Below are 22,203 nucleotides of genomic sequence, written 5' to 3'. Positions count from 1 at the left end.
AACACCAATACCCGTGTGAAATAACGGTTTAGGAGTACATCTGTGCGTTTAGCTTTACATTGAATATGACCTAATGGAATGCAGATTTTTCAGTCTAACCACCTCAATATTGACTAGCGATTTTCCACCAAAAGATTTTATTCATTTTAGATGTGTTTGCAAGAACATGAGCCACTTTGAAGCCAAATGCAGAAATCGATTTTTCAAACTTGCAACCCGTATTGCCAAACATGTGCAGCCGGGCACTAATGTGCCCGGCTGCACATGGTCGGAAGTTGAACACTGGCCATGCCGGGTGTTTTTTACGGGACAAATGCTTAAGCAATAATGGATCCAGTCTTTACGAGGAAACTGTTAACCTACAAATTGGTATGGTAATTTTCCTGAAATGGCCAAACATGTCTCTTTAAACATACACGTCAAAACCAAGCCATACATCAAGTGTGCTGTTTACAAATGTTTCCTGCACTTCTAAACTCTTTCATTTATTAGACTGTTTCAAAGAAAGTGAGTTTTTCGTAGGATTATCCGTTCAATGTGTTCGTTCACCTGTTGTAAACGCAAAAACGATTTTTCCCAGGCTCAGGATGCACTTCAGGAATATTGTCCTGCTCAATAACTATGACAGCATGAAAAAGTTCTGCAACGTCAAGGAACTACTCTGGCGTCCGGCCAATTTTCTCGGAAGCCGAGATTTGTATTTAGGTAATGTACATCCTTCTGCCTCTTATTGAGCGTGTTTGGCATGTTATAGAAGCTGTTTTATTCGGTTACAGAATTATAGAATATCTCGTAACGCTACTAGAACTATTGCACAGTTCAGCAACTCATTCGGCAGAGGCTGGCTGTGTGGTAGATATATAGGTTCGCGAATATTTCGATTGTTCTTGAAATTTTCTGGAAGTCATCATGGATGTTTTCGTCAGGAGTTTTCGTAGAATGCATATTGCTGCACGACAGCATCCTCTACCGCCGCAATATCAACCACGAGGGCCCTAAGTTTCTCCTTGTCCTTCCTCGTCATCTACGATCCGTCGTTCTCGAACAACTTCACGATGCACCAACGGTAGGACACCTTGGACACCTCCCCATCGGCTCTTCAATCATAACAGGCCTGCTGTTCGTCAATTAAACAACTGTTCCGTAGTGTTCAAAGTATTGCCGTCCGTCGTACGCATACGTTCGCTCACACCGTAGGGCATAGGTACGAGCAAAACCGTAGGCACAGACAATGCGCCGCTTCGACGCAGTGCTGAATTGAATCTATGAGCAATGTAATAGAAGGCTAAGGCTAACAGCACGGAAGACGACAGCGAATTGTACAACAGCGTCAAGCTTTGGCAAATATGCACATGTAGGATTTTTTTTTCAGTTGTTTCATTTCGCATGGAGAATTATAGCCTCAAAAGCGTCGGAAAAAATATTCATCCACAGCGCTACGAGCAACATAGATGGTTGTCAGCGACGGACACCACACTTCTATGTGTTACCATGCCAATAAAGTGTCATGACGATTGTGAAAAGTCAGGCTATTGCGCGTACAGAGAAACACAGCCTATCGGACACTAATCAGAAGTTCGGAGGGCATCATTAGTGTTACTGCCTTCCAGAGCAGCACAAGGCCAGTACAATTATGCTGAATGCACTTTGACATGAAAAAACAGAGCTTGCCACGATGATATACACGCGCACTATCCTCGGCTATCAGTTGTGGCCGCTGGCCAATCGGTCGCAATGGCGAATTCCAACGCTTACACGCGTCAGCTCGAGCAGCGCAGATAGACATAATTATGTTCGTAAGACTGCTACTGCCCTATCATAGAATTTTTTCCTTACGTCGGTTGCCTCGATGGCTGTATATGATTTGTGAATTGATTTACGCTTACTGTTGGCACAAGTACTGAAGTTGGCACCTGTGCTACCATTACATACACGCCTTTTTTTAGACAATAGCGCTTATCTTTGCAGCAGCGGGCATCGCAAGCTTGCAGATCTTACAAACAGTTTTAGCTTTGTGAATATGCTGTTTTCGCAATATATTTATTACGCCAAAGATTGTTCGCAAGTTCGCTTAGTGAATTCCGCCTCTGAATCGCACTATTAGTGAGTCTCAGACAGCACCTCACTTTATTGGCATGAAAGTCTTGATTATATTGTAGCACGGGAATGTTATTAACACTACTTATGTCTGCTTATCGAGAAAACAAGTCTTTACTGCTGTGTTAACGAATGCACTTTTAATTTCTTTCCTTCGCTAATAGTTTTTATTGTCTTTTCGTCCAGGCCTTCTGTCACTCAATGGGGAACCGTGGTCAGAAAATAGGAAGTTCTGCCTGCGTATGCTGCGTGACGTGGGTTTTGCAAAGACAGCATCGAATGACCGCCTGATGGTAAGATAAAAACGGCTTCGCTTGTGCACATAGAGGTAATAGAAAAAAAAACACTGGCTAATTGCTCGCGAAAATTAAACGTGTAACACAAGAATTTTTAGGAGCGAAGCTCCTTATAGCGGCACCCGTTCCGTCCCCGTAGTAGTAGTAGTAGTGTGTAACCAGTCTGAGAAAAATGAGAAAAAAAATCCGAAGTTGTGTCCGTAGCGCGGAATCGAACCAGGGACCCCTCGCTTCCGAGCGCGTGGCGTTAGCCCACTACGCCACGAAGCGGACATAGACACACACGCACCACGATGGCAATAAATACCCAACATTAACGAAAGGCCGCGTTTCTAGCGCGTTTCTAACGCGTTTGTGCTAGCGCGTTACGGCCCGTGTAAGAAGCTGGTGTAAGACGCTGTGGCCTCTCCGCCTTACCTTCAACGCGTTTCGAACGCGCTGCCCAAGGCGGTGGCAAGTCAAGTTCAAGTCGAGGAGCGTTTATGAATACGGGGGGTATACTCTCTCAGCAGTCATGTGATGGCGTCGGCAAACGCGGTGCACGTTCCGGCATGTGTAAATGGCTGCGTAAGACGCTGTGGCCGCTCCCCCTTACTAGAGAGTACTGCACGTTTCTAACGCGTTTGTGCTAGCGTCCCCTTAAGCGGGAGATCCGATGATTCCCTCCGGAGTTTCGCCCACTCATCATCATTCACCCCGTGGATATGCTGTGATTTTTTCTTCCGGAGTACAATAGAGCTATCAGATGACGGCGGTTCTTACAAATTCATGTAAAAAAACAACCACTGGGTATTTGGCGCTCGTACACGTTTACACGCTGTCTGAGGATTTGTTTTTCCTGTGGAAACTGCTGTTGGTATATGTTCAAGAATAGTCTTTATAGATCTATTAAAGCTTGTGATCCGCATTTTCGTATAAACACAATCACCAGAATTGGCAATTTTGCCGGTTACCACGACAATGGCACATGAAACAGAAATGTAATATGCATCATGCGACTCCTGTAATGCGGATACGGCGCTCTGCTGGCTAAAATGAACTCATTGTCTCAATTTCCAGCCTCAAGCGAAACTTTGAATAGGATCATATGGCACCATTCGTTCGTTTTAACTTTAACGTAGTACGTTTGCGCCTTCAACTAGGGTATCCGCAGTGCCAACTATAAGGCTTTAAGATATAAACGCATGATAGCAAGGAACAATGACTAGGAGGATTGGACAATTGGATAGTGTAGGGTTGAAGAGTCTGCCCGGCATTTATGTATCGGAGCAATCTGTGAGCCCTTGCAGATGTGTGCAAGAGCAGGAATGATCACATTTCTCGCGCCATTTCGGTTTTACGTACTGTGTTTGCATGCTGAAGCATTATGCAGGATGTGCAATCGTGCTGCGCGGATTAATGATGTCATCAAAAATCCGTTCCCCACTTCCGCGTCGTGGTGAGGACGGTGAGAGTGCACCGGGTGTGGAGGATCTCTCCACGTGTGGACAGGGCTAGGGGACGCTGTCAGCAAGGGGACAGGAAAGAGGCTTGCATGCAGCACTACGGCGCGCAGCAGGCCTTCGCAAGGGAATTTTCTATGAAGCCGCCTCCTTTGTCGTTTTTCTGTCTCGCAATAAGTCGAACCAATACGTGACTTGGCGTTCGGCGGGCCTAGCACAATGTGTTTTGTTCCCGGCAGGTTTTAATTTATCCGCAATTCTTCTGGTACTTTGCCAACCGCTATGTGCATATTTTCTACCGACATGCTCGGGCTGCTTTGCTCATTTCATGTATTGTAAACACCTATCAGCGTCCTTGCAACGTGCGAGGTTGGCAGCCGCGCGTTTGGAGTTTTCAGAAGAGCGCTTGGTCAAAGGGACCGTGAAATATACTAAAGGCTACCATAACATGATCACGTGTTCGTCCTATATTTCAAGCGAAGAATCGCTGGTCTACTTTGCCGTGTTTCACGTGGCTGCCTGGCTGTTGTGTGCCTATGAAGACAATATTCTGACCTAAGAACTATATCATACAAGGAAAGAGTACAAGCAAGAAACATTGCAGCGCAAATATATTTGATAAAAAAAGATCAAATGACCACATTGCTTTGTCTCATACGAAGATTGCAATTAAGCAGTTTGACCTGTACGTCTGAAGACATGAAACACAGTTGTTACTATGGCTACATCACAGACCTTACAGTTAGCAACACCGGAGTGGCAGAAAGCAGATATATTTCAAGGAATCCGAGGTCAAATAAGCACTTCTTATGAATTGTGAATGGGTGAATGAATGAAGTATGGATGTCCAGTAGGTGACCCGTAAAAGAGCGAGGGATTCAGGGATGCACCGTCTGCTCGCTGTTTCCGGTTCGAGGAAGCGCAGCCGCTACCACCGCTTCGCCGTTGAAGCCTATTGATGAGCTTGCAGTCCGGCTTTGTCACACTCGAAGATTACCGGTTGCAGGCGCCTAGCAAAACCACGGTGGTCTGTTCAGCCGTTGGCTGCTTTAACTCAAGCGTTAAAGGTAAGCTCATGTAACTATTGCCTTGCAGCATCCTTTGCTGAGTCAGCTGTGCACAAGGATCGGCGCCATGGCTGCCACTTCGAAACCTGAACCATCAGTGAACAAAAAGAAAATGAACGTACAGTGCCAGTTATCAGGCGGAGAGGAGCTGTGTAGGGGCCGGCAAGGAATGATTCCCCAAGATATTTCTTTCTCTAAAATTGGCTCAAGCAACAATAACTATTTCAGTACTCGCATGCCCATACAGAGGTATTAAGAAACATGATATTGTGGCGCAAACTTAAACGGGACACAGCGGGACACATACAAAATATTCGTAAGCAACAAGCCCACATTAGCTCCTAGAACACAGATAGAGGTAATGCGCAGGCGTAATATGTCGGCGATACGGCCATTTCCCCATCTTGTTGACAAAAAAGCGAAAACTTCTAAATACGTACCAGTTGAAATGAACCTCGAGTTTCGACCAAGAAATGCCGTTGACAGCGCGCAGTTTTCCAACATTTTCACCACTTCATTTTATAATCACGCTAGCTGCGCCGTTACTGATGATATCGCTTGTAGTGACGATCACAGGGCAGTATTTACCAGGATACTGTAGCCATCACCTCTGCACCCGATTTTCTAAGCAATGTTTCTATATGATTGATAAATTATCTGATAAAGATACATTTTCATCTGTCTGACTTACCCGCAGGCAGAGCAGTCAGTGAGTGACGGTTCGTCCAAGCAGCGGCAAATGTCGTAGAGCTAAACCTGGCAAAAACAAAAAAGGCAGCCGAAACGAAAAGAGTTCGTTTATGAATAAAAGTGTATCCTTGCCTTTCTCGCCCCGTCATCGTCGCGCCCAGAGTGAATTGAAACCTAGAAATCAGCTGCATGAATAGTACTACATTGCTGGTCGACAAAGGAGACGCAAAGCTTCGCACAACTGACAGTTGAAACCGCGTAGAAAAACACGAGAGCCCGGCATGCCGCCGATGCCGCTGCGTCGTCCGTCGAACCGGAAGCTGCTAACAGACGGCGCGCCCCACAACTCCCTGCGATTGCTCGTTTTACAGGTCACCTAATGAAAGCTGCGGAGCGGTCCTCTGAGTTATGAACTCCTCACCTGGCATTACCGAGGCGCCGATAAAACGCAGGCCAGAGCTTGCGCGGACAAGGAACGCGCGGATAACACAGGCTTCTGAGAGCGAGAGCGAGGGTGACGAGGCTTAGCGGCGATGTCTTCTCCCCTCCCGCAATACCGCGGCAACAGGTGTTCCCTTTCGCACGCTCTTGTCATTCGAGGCCCGAGCCAGCAAGGGCGACATCTCACGCTGCTTCTCGAGTGCGCGAGGCGTGCTTGTGACGTGGCATCGCAGCCAATGGGAAGTCTCGCTGCTACAGACGCCGCTGGCTTTTCCGCTCAATGCGCCATTTGAGGCTTTCGCGTCAAAATTTACCGCACAACCCATCTCATGATGACTGACGTCGGTAATGCGATTAGCATTGAAACAGTGTAGTGACACACCGTATTGCTGAACTCATGTTTGTTTAAATCAGTTGTGGTCATTCTGATACTTCCGTTGCTTGGGTTGCATGCAACATACACTGTCTCCTGTATCGACCCACTTAGCCATTGCACTCATTTACCAAGGTCGCCCAAGAGCATGACGACATGACGAGGAATACAGTGTTGATGATTAGGGGACCAAGAATGAATGATGTCGAAGTAATGACGAAAGCAATATGACGATAACGATGTGAACACAAAGGTATGACGACGAGCGTATGATGTCGATGACGATGGTACAACGATGAACAGCTGAAAGATCTGTGATTACGATGATGACGCGACCACGATAGCATGACAACGATATTATGAAAATGGATGCATGACAACGGCATTTATCAACGAGAGCATGATGGCGATAGAATGATGACGAAGTTATGATGTCGATGGAACGACGAAAGCGCTATGACGACCATGTCGTAAGCAATGGATAACGTTTCTGAAGTGATGACGACGGTGAAACGACGGCGTGACACCGAGGGAATGGCGACCACGGTAGGACGACGGCAGTGTGACGTTGATCACATGACAACGACGGCATCACGATAGCCGGATGATGTAGCTGGAAAGACGGCGATGGAACGACCACGACCACATTGTGGGATGCGTATGACAACGAATTCACGTCGACGACTGTATGACGGTGGCATGATAACGGTATGACAAGAATGGGATGACATCGAGTTTACAACGACGTGGGCGTGACGACGATCGTATAACAAGCACTGTATAGCGACGCAGGCACGACGTGAGTCGAATGACGCAGTTAGAGCGACGCCGATGGAAGGACCACGATGGCAATGCAACCGTGACGACTGTATGAAGAAAAATGGCCGCGACGTTGCTCGGCTAGGCCCGGTTATGCGAGCGAAAGCTTGTTACATTTGGTAATGCTGTGTTGCACACACGTTACGCACAAATCCTAACGGGTTGCACGTAAACTCAGTCTCGAACACCGTCATAGCCCAAGCACAGCTTGCCGACCTAAGGATGTGGCTAATCGAACGTTCCGTGCTGCGAGCACTCACTGCGGTCGTTTCGTCAGTTTCAGAAGCCGTCGTCGAAGGCGAGGCGCACATTGCCGCCTTTAAAGCTCGTCACTGGCATATTTCTGCATCCTTCTCCCGACGCTTAGCTCGCCGAAGCTCCCGTTCTTCACTCGTTTCATCCTGCCACTTTAAGCGCTCGTACTCACGATTCCGATTTAACTGATTAGCAAGCCAAGGGACATCTGCAGGATGGTTCGACGCAGCTCGCCGCTTTCGTCACTGCGACCGCGCACACAACTTCGGCACAGATGGACCAGCGTCCTCGCTCCCTCCTTCCATCGCACAACGGCTGAACTGAAGCACTGGCATGGCTATAGCGAGAAACTGCGAGGCGGCAGAGAGAGCGGCACCGTCTCCCTTTCAAGCGAACGGTGAGTCACGTGTTTAGTCACATGAACGCAGCTGGCGCAGCTTTCGATGAAATGACAGCGTGACACCGACAAATGGCGACGAATCGTCGGTGCAGGGGCGGCGGCGGAGCATGGCTGCAGCGGCGGCGAGGCACGTGGTATCAGTTCTTCACTTCAACGTCAAACTGTCACGCACGGGGAAACTCGCTCGACTAGGCCAGTAAAGCTTTCGCTTTGAAATGGCGCCACTATGGCCACATGTCCAGTGCTGGACAACAGCTAGAGCAGCATTGACGACAACGTAATGACCCCGACGGCATCATGATTTTGCTCACATAGCTAGTGGCCCAAGGTGGCAGAGAACATGGATCACTGGGTCGATGCAGAAACCGTGACGACGACGGCATGACGAGAGTCAGATGGCGAAGCTGATGGTCCACGATGGTATCACTAGCGCATACCTAGTGGTCCGAGCGGGTTGATAACATAGGCCAATGGGGCGGCACAGAAGACCTGACCATAGAATAAAGACCAACTTTAGACAAGGGAAACTGTAGCTTCCACAGTGGTACGAAAATAAGAAGCGGCAGCGCATGGAACTCACTGGGGTACCAGACAGATGGCGCTGCTCAAACAGGAAGCGGAAATTGTATTTTTTTTGTGCAAAATTCAATATGGCCGTTTTCTACCGGTCGTGCACGCTGGTACGCGCCGCGCTCGCCCGGCTGGCGTTGCGGCGTGCCTTGCCGCTTAGCTTGTGCGTTCTAATTGCCAGGAGACCAAAGAGCCTCTACTGACGCCCATAAAAACAAGCCACAAGTGAGTGAACAGGACGTACGACTTTATTGGTCGAAGACAAGCAGTGCACCTTCTCGTACAAGAGCAGCAATAAAACTTGCATGTTGAGATACGCTGAAACAATAAATGCGAGCTCGTAAACTGCTCACTTTCGTCATCGCACATGGCGGTCCGGTAACGTGCGACAACCAGCAGCGTAAGCAGATGTTTGCACCGACAGTCACCGTTGAAGATTAGCAACTTGCATACCGAAGCAATGAGGTGACGCAGGCATCTGCTGCCGCACGCAACACAGCAACATGGACTATCGTACGTTTTAGCATTACCTCCTTTCCAAGCTGCACGTTTATGTTTGTCTATCGGGGCCGCTAATACGACACTGACACTCGCTGCCCCATTTTCTCTCAATATGCATAAGTCGTTTTCGTGGAAATCACCTTCGGCAGCCACTTTTGCGGGCCTTTTCACCCAGGTGGCTATGAACTTCATACGCTTCCGATCATGTAAGCACGTATGCCAAATTGCGGCTCAGGAAGCCCACAAGCACAATTTGCCCACGGCTGCAGCAGGAAAGGACGGAACGGGGAGCACCAATCACGGCACGGTGCGTATAAATTGGGAGTCTATGTCACTGCGCAGACTGCAGGAACAGGTGCTTACCTCGAGAGACTGCTTCCCAATGCAACTTACCAGGCCCCGCAAATCCGAAAAACTTAACACAGCGACATCGACCAAGTTTCTGCAATCAACCACTTCAGTGTAGCTTGCACAAAAACCCAGGCTATTGAGCAAGAAGAGCAGTTTGAATGAGACCAAGAATTAAATATGGGAATAAGAAAGCTTGCATTCAGCAATCCACTCTGCTCTACAAGCAGTGAAGGCCAATAACATTAAGAAAAGTGAAATGCTACATAGCACACGGTGCAAAGCTTAATGCAAGACACATGCCGATGCCGTATCTGCTATTTCAGGAGAGGAATTTAACATGGCCACGTACAGTAGAGAATACTGCTACAAAGATGTTATGCTAATAGACAATGACGGGCCTTAAGTATGAGCAAAGAATCAGTTCACCTTTATGTTTGGATAAGGAAGAATAATGATATCTAGCAAGAATGGGGAATGAAAAAGCTTGCATTCATAGAAAAAATGTATACTTGGTACAAATTGAATTTGATAAGGCCAGGAAGCTGATTAAGGAAGGGCAAACTGATGGAACTCTTTTGGCCAGCATCGTCCATGCTTGTTCAGAGGTTGCAGGTGCATCTGAACGCGAAGAATTTCTTTTGTTGAGGTACCTGGATGACTCTGCCAATATGCGTGCTGGTGGAATGATGGCTGAGGAGCTTTGCAGTCTTGATACAGTCCTACGTAGACTTGGTATCTCATCCAAATACTTCTGGATCCGCTTCTTTGTTCGTGGTGTAAGAGCCTTGTGCGTTCGGCTCCAGTCCCTTCCTGTTGGTGTAGATATATGAGGGCTCCTGTGATGAGTGCCAAGATGTGCTTGGTGCAGACTCTGTTGGGGCAGAACAGTAATACATGAGATACAGCAGAGGTTACCCAAACTCGTGTAGTGCTTTCTATGTTTGAATCCATTATGCTGCACCGTAAATATGAAGAAACATTCATATCATCTGCTACAAACAAATGACAATGTATCTCAAGACTAGCAAGCCAATGCAGCGTATATCAAGCATATTTATTTCTGAACCCGGTGTTGTTTACCTTGTAGTAGCAGCAAAAGTCCACACGATGACCTGGCTGTAGCAGGCAGTAGCTTCTCCTTAGTGTGTGTAGTGTGTTGCTTTACACTGTGCCGTCCTCTTTACTTCATGTCTGGAAGAGAAATTTTGACTGCATCAAAAATTGAAAAAACACAATTTCACAATATGAAATGCAAAAAGCTGTGATATATATATATATATATATATATATATTGTAATGGTTTCTGACCGCACAACACATGTAAATGTACACTGTTTGTTCCAGGGAGCTTAAGCAGCTTGTTAAATAACCAAATATTGGTACTAATTAATTAAATTAATTAATTAAATTATGGGGTTTTACGTGCCAAAACCAGTTCTGATTATGAGGCACGCCGTAGTGGGGGACTCCTGAATATTGGACCACCTGGGGTTCTTTAACGTGCACCTAAATCTAAGTACACGAGTGTTTTCGCATTTCGCCCCCATCGAAATGCGGCTGCCGTGGCCGGGATTCGATACTGTCCATAAAATTGATATCTGCCTAACTACAATGCGTTTGAACACCTGAAGTATTATTAGGATCACAAACGAGAACATTTTTGCGCTCATTTATACACTAGAAGAGCTCTCACTGCTGGTTCCACAAGCAAATGCATGAAAGACATGAATTTCATGTATTACAACTGATGCATTCTTTTTCTGCATGACCGCGATGCACCGCTCCACTACTGCAAAAATAAATGCCCTAAGGTAAACCAAACTTACCAGCAAGAACACTTGGAACCAACAAGTACGAAATATGGGTTAATTATTATGCGTGCAATTGTTTAATACATTAAATTCAGTACTTTCACTTCAATTTACCAAAGGGTTAATCGGTTTTGTGGACGAAAGAAGTTGCCGGCGGACTTGAAGAAAAAAAAACATTGATAAGGCTACTCGGTCGCCCAAGGCCACGGATACAACGAGATGAGAAACGTGCTGCGCGTTCCGATATCGCTCTCTTTCTTTCGTGATTGTGTGTATGACGACGCTCTCGCAACTACAGGTTTATTTCAGAAACGGCATCGTAGGGTCCCGACTACCCATATGGAATGCAGGATTTAGTTCGTTAACTTGTCTCCGCCTGTGAATTAACGAGACGAGTATTAAATAACGATTCAAGCAGCAATGTTAAACGACTCACCGGTATTGCCATCCTCAGTCGCAGCAGAATCCGGCTCCCGTTTCGATGCATACTTGTTCCGCATGGTTCACGATCAAAACATAGCTTTCGGGCTTACATCTCAGCTCGCAAACACGTCACTTCACCCGAAGTTAAACAACGCGAGGTATCGAAGCGTAATAAAGTGGTTTTAGCACAAATAAGCAACCAGCATAAGTGCACCGACCAATGAATCCGTGCTTGCCGTGTCCCGAAATTACCGGTAAAAATTTTAAATCCAGGCGAGAGATCACGTGGGACGTCGCTGATGATGAACGTTATTTTGCCTCTATAATGACAAAAAAACAATAGTGTTACTACTCAAAAGTAGGATGTATAATTAGGAATAATAAATATGTACTCTTTGTCATAAAATAACACTTTAATAAGCGTGGGAGTAAGTTTGTAGGTTGAAATTGCGCTTACTACGGCGCCTCTAGCGGGAGACGACGGAACTCACTGGGGCAATTTTTTTGAAAACGCACTAGGCTTGGTTTATTAGCCGCGCCCGCGCGGTCGATTTTTTCGCCCTCTGTGGCAATTTGTTGAACTTGAGAGTGTGAGAGCCCTGACCTGACTACGGTAACATCATCAGAGTGAGATGACGAAGCCGAAATACCAATGATGGAATGACCATGACGGCATCACGACCACAGCACATGCCTAGTGGCCTAAGTTGATCAACCACTTCGGCCGCTACGTCGGCGTAAGAGGCTAGATAGCAGCAAGATAGATAGATAGATAGATAGATATATGCTGAGATGGATAGATATATAGATAGATAAATAGATGAATGATAGATATGCTGAAAAAGCCTGATGTGGGCAAATAATGCTAATCGCACTAAAATACTCGACATACCATTAGATTAGTAAATATCAGGCCTGAAGTGCCCTCTCCTCTTAATAAGGCACGGATATAGTCCGCCATAACGAGAGCGCGCATCACGTGTGGCACAGTTCCGCTGCGTCGGTGCTGAGTGGATGCTGTAGAGTTAAACGTCATCGTGCAACCGGTGTGCCTGGCGGCATTTTCCACGCGTGGTGTGGCCAGCGCAGGCATACAACATGCCCTACCTCACGTCACACCCGCTAGAACAAAGTGTATCGTGGGCTGTCTTGCTCTCACCGGTGGCATGCTGGCGTTCAGTTAGAATGGACTGGAGCGATCTCGCTGAGCTTGCGCCGGCGCAAAAACGGGTGCTAGCGTAAATGTTTTAACCCGATACGTTAAGGGCCCCATGTCGCAGAATATCCGGTGTCGCGGTCGGTTTCAGCGTTAAGCATCCGCGTCTGACGGAAATGATCATGCCGAAACACATCATCCCCAACCACCCCGACCGGGCAGGCTGATCCCGTGGCACAAGGCGTTACTGAACAAAAAATCGAAGTTCTCAGTAAAATCCGTCAGAAAAGTGGTCAAGTACGACTTAACCACAACGTACAGCCGTGATAGCGTCCGATCGTATTTTCAATATACGAGAAAAATCCCGATAAGCAGCCAGGGATCTTTGAATGCTATCGCGTTCCACTCTTAAAGGCGAATTTTAAGCGTCCTCCAATTCTGATGGTGTTCTGCTGTACTTTGGTTTTAGGAAACATTGAGGGGAATGCTTAAAACCAATACTTTCTAAGTTTTGTATACGTGCACGTCTTGGGGCAACTGCAAACAATTATTAATATAATAAAAAATGTCCTAGGACTTTCACATTTTCACATAAGACGGCTTATATTGTCGCTGTAGAAATATCTTCCCAGCAATGCATTTTTCTTTAAAAGTGAAGCCGACTTTAAAGGAATCGATGTAAGCTTGGCCTTTGTAAGCTGGATTTCCCACGTCGTGGGTTGCAGCGAATCCTACTCATAAAGAAAATACGATGCGAACGGGTCCCGATAACGCTATCGCGTTACACTCTTACAGGCGAAGCTTAAGCGTCCTCCAAATTTTTCAAGCAAAGACCCTAACGTATCACGCCGGAATCTTATTTTCTACACTCGTCCTGTCTGCTCTTCCTTCTTGTGTACTCGTTATTTTTTGCGCTTTTGGTCATGTATAATCTTATTTTCTGTTATTTAGCCACTCAGTGACGTAGCTGTTAATGTTCGGACCCATCAGCTCCCCAGGATAACGGCGATGAAAGGGGATGAGCTCCGGCAGAGGCACGCGTCTATGACGACGACGAAAAGTATCACTTGACCATCTAGATTACTTAATCTGGGTATTAATGTAAAGGCGCACTGTACACTTGTGAAACATAGAAAACAATGTCATAGTGGTCGTCGGCAGCCTGCCTGACCGGCCTGGTCTCCCGTGATGAAGTGGCGCCATGAACTGTTGTCTCTTTGCTCAGTCGAAAAACTAGGACTCCTTAAATTGGTTTTCACATCATCCAAGGGACTTGAGGACAGTTGGGAGACGCGGGGTTCTCCACCAGTTACCTACTATGACCAATCAGGCAAGCTTACGCGGTACAATAGGGGCAAAAGTTTAAGCGACCAGACATGGTCTCGTAAACACGACGCAGTCAGCAAAACTGAGCATACTCGTTATAACATACAGGTAATTTAAACATTTCTGGTCTATTTCTGCAGTCAGCCCATCATGATTGTTCAAACTTTTTCCGGGCCACCTCCAGTTATCTTGTCTGTCACGCGATGTTAGGGAAACCGCCAAAATAAACAAATAAAAGCTCCTCATCTGATTTGATGTACACGCTTTAATAATACATTATTAGACCGAACAGAAGAAAAAAATCAAGGGGCGCTTAGTTATCACTAGGTGGATGAATGCGAAAGCATTGCGGCTACGTCAGCAGAAGCCACGTCCGGTGGCGCCACTGGCGGAGTCACCTGGCTCGAGCAAGATGATGATGATGATTTATTAGTATAACCTTTGAAACGGGAATGGGGCGGCGACAAATAGTCACCTAGCCTGCTTGATTGAATCAGGTATACTATACATGTTCTTTATCTATCATTTTGTATACCTCTCATTGCTCTTTTTCTTTTTTTTTCAGAATTACCTTGTACCGCTACCTATGATTTTAAGCGATCAGGTCGTATCAATCTTTTCCCTGTTTTTTTTTTCACCAGTACTCCAATCGTCTCTTACTTATCTCTACGGCTGATCTGTTGATATTTCCTTCCACTTTAAATACAAGTGCTTCTCGAAGTTGTCGAGGTCAGCGAGGAGCGGCCGTGCTTGCATGGGCTCCCGGTTCAAGAAACGCTATCTCCAGGTCAAGTCGTCCCAGAACTTTAAAAATAGTGCCATTCGACGAAGCGAGTTTTATTATGTCCGTAGAGACCAAGATCCAGGCTGTGAGTCACATTTATCGGTGTTGTGGAACCTCGAGAGTTCGCAAGCGGAGACCGCTCCACTAGGCGTAGCCAGGAGTAAGGGGCTGAGCCCCACCCGGCACCCGAAGCTTACCATGGATGTTGATGCTTCTCCCTCGCAACCGCAAGAAGAATCCACCGACTGCGCAGGTGACTGGCTGACAGTCAAAAGGCGCAAACAACGCAGCAAGGAAGCACCCAAGAACTCCGACCCGGCTCCCGAGGCACAGCAGCGCTCGCCGCGCAGACCACCACCGCCCCCGAAGCACACCTGAAAGTAATACTGAGGCCGAGGTAAGGTCTCGTCTTTTCGAAGTGGCTGACCCCGGCCATCGCCTGAGCAAGTACTCAAGGCGGGAGGATACCCACGCACCACCCCGACCCAGAACTTTATAATGCGGATAGAAAGCAAGCAGAATATCGCAGTAATGAGCACCTCTAGCGAAGACATGGCAGCTAGGATACGAGACATCAACACTGTGCATCTCGGCGCAAAGGAGTACGCAGTGGCCACATATATCGCACCATCGGCGAATTCAGCTCGTGGAGCGGCCCATGGCATTCCTCTGGGAACGACGGACGCGGAGCTCATGCGCGGGCTGTATGCACACAAAATAAACATCCTACAAGCGCGGATGCTAGGGCCATGTGCGACCGCATTGATAACGTTCGAGGGAAGAACGGTGCCGAGGTACATAACCTTCGACGGAGGCGAGCTACGCTGCCTACCCTATCGACACGCGGTCAAGGTATGCAACGCGTTCCATCAAATGGGGCATCGAACCGACGTTTTCCCGCACCCGGATAAACCCACCTGCGAAAGATGCGGTGCAGCAGAGCCTAGTGATGGACATGACTGCAAACTGAGATGTTCGTTGTGCGACGGCGATCACGCGACAGCGTCGAAACAATGCCCTAAGAGACTGCTACCAGCGCCACGCTCGTCGCACAGGCCACGCAAGGAACAGGCACACAAAGAAAACACCCCGACAGAACAACCGAGGGAGGGTCGCAGACAGCGATCCCGATCTTGGACCCGCTCCAGGTCCAGACCCAGGGCGGCATCGCAACAACGAGGCGGCAGCAGATCCAGGTCCGAGAGCCGGTCCAGGTCCAAGAGCAGAACCAGGTCCGGCAGTAGGTCGAAAACCCTGAGTCACGTGACCTCCAAGGAACAACAGGTGAGCTGGGTAGAACGCTGCCTCCCGAAGTCACAGAGACAAAATGACAAAACCAAGCCCCACATACAGCCATCACGAGACGCAGACACAAACACGAACACTGTACAGGCGCTTGCGGCCCTAGTTCAGGAACTGCGTGTAGAGATAGCCGAATTGCGCCCACAGCTAAAGGAGGAACGAAGCCGAAACAAGCCACCAGAGCAAGAAAGTTCGCCCGAACCCCGAACACCGCCACAGCCGCCGCAGCGCGCGTCCACTGCCTCGGTAGTGAAGGAGACCATCGAGGAAACGAACACCGAGGCGCCGCCCGTGCCGAATCCGACAGCCCAACCGATCGATGTGCGAGTAACAGTCTGCGAAAAAGGTATTCACGAAAACCGGAAAGCCATCCAAGACCTAGATATGCGAATGGAGAAGGGCTTCGACGAGATCCGACAGATGATAACGCATCTGCACTAGGTTTTCACCCCTCTGGTAAACGATGAGCGCCACAAGAAGCCGCGAGTTTATCCACACAGAGAGGCAGCCCTCCAGCAAATGCTACAAGAGGACCAAAATTGTCAGAAAACCGAATGATCAAAATGGAGGGATCACCGTTTGGCAGTGGAATTGTCGTGGCTTCACTCACAAGAGGGCGACAGTGCTGCAATACATTGCCAAACAAGACACACCACCGGATGTAATAGCCTTACAGGAAACAGGAAAAACACCAAGAATCACTGGATATCACACTCATGCGGCAGCAGAAGCACGTACGGCCACACTCACGAGCAAACACCTCACTGCAATAGACCACACTTATGCGGACACGGGAATCGATCACGTTTTCACGGAAATAGTGCCGCAGCGCAGGGGAAACACAAGTGTTTTTATACTTAATATGTACAGTTCGCCGAAGGAAACGCTGGGACCCCTAGACAACTTGGTGCACCAAGCGAGGCAGCTATCTGGACAAAACGGCCTCCTCATATTAGGCGACTTCAACGCGGCGCACGAGGCGTGGGGTATGTCAGACATACCAAAAAGGGAACAACCTTGTACAACGTCATACAACACCACCGACTTACGATAGTGACGGATCCGACATATCCAACGTGAGTAGGCAACAACACGGCCCGCGACACCTGTCCCGATCTTGCGCTCGCGTCCAGAATTCAGAACGTCGAGTGGGAAAACACTAACGAGACGCTAGGGAGCGACCATTTCATACTCGACATCTCGATACACCTGGGAAACTTCCCAAGGAGAAAGATACGCTCCACCAAAATCACGGACTGGGCAAACTTCCGCAGCGAAAGAGAAACTCAAGAAGCCCAAGCGATAACCGACCTGAAGCCTGGATTAGAGAACTGCAGGAATCGGTAGCCAAACACTCCAAGGCGGTTGCACTCACCACGGACAATCCGGCAGTGAATCCGCGCCTCTTACACATGTGGGAAACGCGCCACAGTCTGCTTAGAAGATGGCGAAGACAGCGGCACAACCGTAAGCTAAATATACGCATCGCGAAACTAACGGACGAGGCAGAGCGCTACGCAGAGCAACTTGCACGACAGAACTGGGACCAGTTCTGTAACTCCCTCCGAGGAACGCTGGGCACTGCGAAGACGTGGACCATACTCAGACATCTCCTAGATCCGAGCCAGAGCAAGAGAGAAAAAAAGCACACGATGAGCCGAGTACTACACAACTTCGGAGGCACAGACGATCAGCTATTGTGTGCCTTACAAAGTAAATATATTGGCCAGCCGATACTTGGTGCAAAGCCAGCGGCTGACTACGCCTACGCCGAACTGGAAAACAGCGAGCTCGACCGGGACATAACACGTTCCGAACTGACACGAGCGATCGCAAACTCACTCGAAACACCACTCCTGGCAAGGACGGAATCACCAAGAAGTTGCTACGTAACCTGGACGATTCAACCGTGCAGGCAATACCTGAACTCTTAAATGTGCACTGGAGCAGAGGGACCTTACCCCCGGAATTCAAGCATGTGGAGATTACACTGATACCAAAGCCAGGAAAAACGCCCTGCCTGGAGAACCTAACACCCATTTCGCTTACGTCTTGCCTCGGTAAATTGATGGAACGTGTTATCTTAGACAGGCTACAGACGCATCTCGAAGAACGTCAGCTGATGCCGAACACGATGTTTGGTTTTCGGCCCAACTTGTCAACGCAAGACGTGCTTCAGCAGCTCAACGAGGAAGTACTGACTGCAGCAACGCCATGCTGCACAAAACTAAATTCTCGCACTAGACCTAAAGGCAGCCTTTGACAACGTCGGGCACGAAGCCATACTATCCAATCTCAGTGACACGAATTGCGGCCGACGAACGTATAGCTACGTGAGGGCTTTTCTCACTGATCGCACAGCCACAATAGGGCTGGGAAATGTGAGGTCACAGCGAATAGACACATCTAGCAGAGGAACGCCACAAGGAGCAGTGCTGTCACCGACACTTTTCAATGTGGTCATAATGAAACTTCCAGCCCAACTCGAGAAAATACCGGGGATCAGACATGCCTTGTATGCAGATGACATCACGATATGGACGGTCGGAGGGTCCATAGGAAAACAACAAGAGGCATTACAGGAGGCAGTAGACGTCGTAGCAAGCTATGCGGAGGCATGCAGACTGCAATGCGCGCCGGAGAAGTCGGAGCTCCTCATAATCGAGAAGCGCTCACGAGGACGATCAGCAGCCCCGGCACCAACCATCCACCTGCGAATAGGGCCTAGAGAGATTACTAAGGTAGACAGACTTCGGATCCTCGGCTTACACTTACAAAAGGACGGGGCCGGAGAAGCTACAACACACTACCACGCAGATTTTGCGCATGATGCAACGAATTACCAGCAGGAAGAGGGGACTCAAGGAACAGGACCTTATCCGATTAGTGCAGGCTCTGATTGTGAGCCGCATTGCGTACTCGGCACCATATTTAAATTTAAAGAACGCGGAAGTGGAGGTACTCGACCGGTTGATACGCAAGGCGTATAAGCAAGCGCTCGGACTCCCACCCGGAACGGCTACTTTTCGCATCGAGGAGACAGGGGTGTACAATCCCGCACGGGAAATCATATAGGCCCACCTGGTAAGCCAGAAGGAAAGACTACTTCGCATAATAGCGGGACGCTGCGTCTTGGAAAGTCTTGGATATTCCGTACGGAAGACCAGCGCACTGACCAAAATCCCAACACGAATACAAGAAACTGTGCACGTCTCACCGATTCCCAGGAACATGCACCCAAACTTCCACATCGGACGGAGACAAGCCTGAGCGCAGGCGCTCGCGAGAAAGTATGGCAACCACCCCAATGTCTTGTACGTAGACGCGGCCAGCACCGCAAGAAGCACCGCAGTCGTCACCAGCGTAGTCGACAATCCCGGGATCGAAATAAATGCATCGTCGGTTTCCAGAGTGAGCGCTGCGGAGGCAGAGGAACTAGCGATAGCGTTAGCCATCACGACGAGACCGCAGTGGGATTGCGTCATAGTTCAGACGGACTCTCAGGCGGCATGCAAAAATTACTCCAGGGCCAAAATTTCCAGGGCTGCACATCGCATTCTGAATGGAGCGCACCAGCTGCCACCATACATACAAATCGTGTGCACTCCGGGACATGAGTCCTTACGCGGCAATCAGCAGGCACACGGCTACGCCCGAGCGCATGCACACCGGGAGCCGCGAGATGACCGCGCCGAGCAGTTCCAACCAGAGCCCATACCAGTAACCTACACTCAGATCCTACAACACTATCGCCTTTTACGAAGAACACTACCCCCACCTCATAATGCTCTGACGCGAGTGGAAGCCGTAATATGGCGAAAACTCCAAACAAACACATATCCACATTTGAGTCTTTACCACGCCATACACCCTGCGCTGTATTCCCATAAATGTCCACACTGTGATCAATGTGCAACACTTTACCACCTGGTATGGGCTTGCGCAAACACACCACAGCTAACACCCATAACACACCCCACCACACGGCAATGGGAGGCAGCGCTGTCGAGCTCCGACTCGACGGAGCAGCTCAACCTGGTCAATCGAGCGAGAAAGGCAGCTAAGGCCGCTGGACTCCTGGACTGAGGGGACCACCCACTGCAGAGCGGAGGAGCTACCTACGCTTGCGTGCTCTTTTTATTAAAGTTTATTCTCTCTCTCTCTGGAAGTTTTACGTTACTTACGGTTCTCGCTGGGTGAATCCCGTCGCATTCTATCAGGATGTGCTCAGTGGTCTCCGGATCTTTACTGCAGCATACACATACCTCTTCTAGTTCGCAATCTTTGCTCTGGTTTGTTTTGGTCCTTAGACAACCGCCTCGAGCCTCAAATAGCAAGGCACTGGCCTTTGTGTTATCGTACAGATTTTCCCTTCTAATTTCTTTCTTCTCATTCTTGTAAATCTACGTGGTCCTTTTTGTTTCCCTTCTTTGCATCCAATTCACTGTCTCTATTTCACTCACTTTCTTTCTGATGACTCCTGGCTGTCTATTTACAGTTTCGCTTATCCTGTATTTGGTAGCCAACTTCCTAGACCTCTTCCTCGATTCGTGTCCACGCTTTACATGTACAGACACTTGTGCACTTTAGCCGCAAATTTATTTTCATCCTTGTTTCTGAGTATTTCTCCAAAACTAATTTTGCTCTGTGATTCTTTTACTTGACAAGAGGACCAGCACATGTCACCTCGCACTGCCTCATTTGTGGTTTTATCGTGGGCTCCCAAAGCCAGCCGGCTTACTGCTTTTTGGTTAACTTCCAACCTCGACAAGATATGAAATTTTAAGTATAGAATGGCATTTGTGAATATTAGCGCAGGCACCATTACTCATTTCCAGATTCTACGCACCATCTCATACTTATTGTGCCCCCACAGTGCTCTGTGTTTCATTATTGCTATATTCCGCTTCCCCTTTATTTTAAGATCATCTAGGTGTTTGTTTGAGTAATTCTTTCCTTTGTTTACATGCGCGCCGAGGCACTTATATCGCTTCACTATGGGTATTACTTGCTGTTGAATTGACACCATGAAGTTTCTCGTCTCTTCATTAAAGATCATAATACCTGCTTTCTCTGTGCTAAGCTTAAGGCCTAGATTAGTTGCTGCGTTGCCACAGATATTCGCAAGTGTCTGTAAATGTTTTTATTGTACGCTAGTAGCACAATGTCTTCTGCGTACATACGCCCAGGGACCTTCTGTTGCACCATTTGTCCATTACGTATGTAGGATAAATCAAAACCTAATTCGCTGTTTTCCAGTCGTCTTTCTATACCCTTAACGTAAAGCGTGAAAAACAATGGAGACAGAGGACATCCTTGCTTCGATCCTTGGTGAATTCCCAGCATTTCCGTACCTTTTCCACCTTCCGATACAACTTGTACTCGGTTATCTCTATATACCTCCCTCAGCAGCTCCACGAAGTCGGCATATAAGCCCTTCGTGCTTAAGACTAACCCATAACAATTCCCTGTCTACGTTGTCATAAGCTCCTTAAATATCTAGAAATGCGATCGATAAAGGTCTTTTCTGAGCTACTAAAATATCCATGCACTGAGTTAGTAGAAACATATTATCCTCTAAAAGTCTGCCTGGTCTGAACCAATTCTGTAGTTACCCTAATACATCGCTTTTCTCCACCAACTTCGACAGTTACAGTTTTATAACTTGCATTACCATTCTATATATCACCGATGTTACTGTAACTACCCTGTACGAGCTCGTCTTTTCCTTATCTCTTTTGCCTTTGTAGGTGAGGCTCATCTTGCTTTCGCTCCATCCGACGGGAATGTTTATTGATCGAATCGCATAATCTATGAAATTAGTCAGCAGTGCCTAGCTCTTTGGGCCAAGGTTTGGACCGAGGCAATGTCGAGAAAGACCACTAAAATCCAATACGTCTTGGTTTACCAACTGCAGTTTTTCCTGAGTTGAGCTAGCATACGAGGCTGAAGCAGAGAGAGCATAGTAGACATAAAATGCGTGGGATTGAAGCCGGTGGCTGGCGCAAATATTCTATGAATGCCGCTTAGATGTTTCGGGATGGCATTGGATTGACCGTATACGAGCACTCTATGTTTCCATACTCACGCAAAATAATG

The 22,203-nt window shown here is 48.0% G+C and overlaps 1 protein-coding gene across 1 annotated transcript in view; it reads left to right on the top strand.

Annotated features, from left to right (window-relative positions):
- Nucleotides 1-22,203, top strand: part of LOC125946979 (cytochrome P450 2C15-like) — a 311,950-nt gene that overhangs the window by 231,865 nt on the left and 57,882 nt on the right. Inside the window, exons 3-4 of the mRNA XM_049671232.1 lie at nucleotides 581-705; nucleotides 2,284-2,390. Coding sequence (XP_049527189.1) covers nucleotides 581-705; nucleotides 2,284-2,390 — 232 coding nt within the window. The remainder of the gene's footprint in view (nucleotides 1-580; nucleotides 706-2,283; nucleotides 2,391-22,203) is intronic.

Source organism: Dermacentor silvarum, chromosome 7 (assembly GCF_013339745.2).
Source record: "Dermacentor silvarum isolate Dsil-2018 chromosome 7, BIME_Dsil_1.4, whole genome shotgun sequence".
NCBI classification, from domain to species: domain Eukaryota; kingdom Metazoa; phylum Arthropoda; class Arachnida; order Ixodida; family Ixodidae; genus Dermacentor; species Dermacentor silvarum.
Note: the sequence above shows the minus strand (reverse complement) of the source record. Positions and strands in the feature narration are given on the sequence as shown.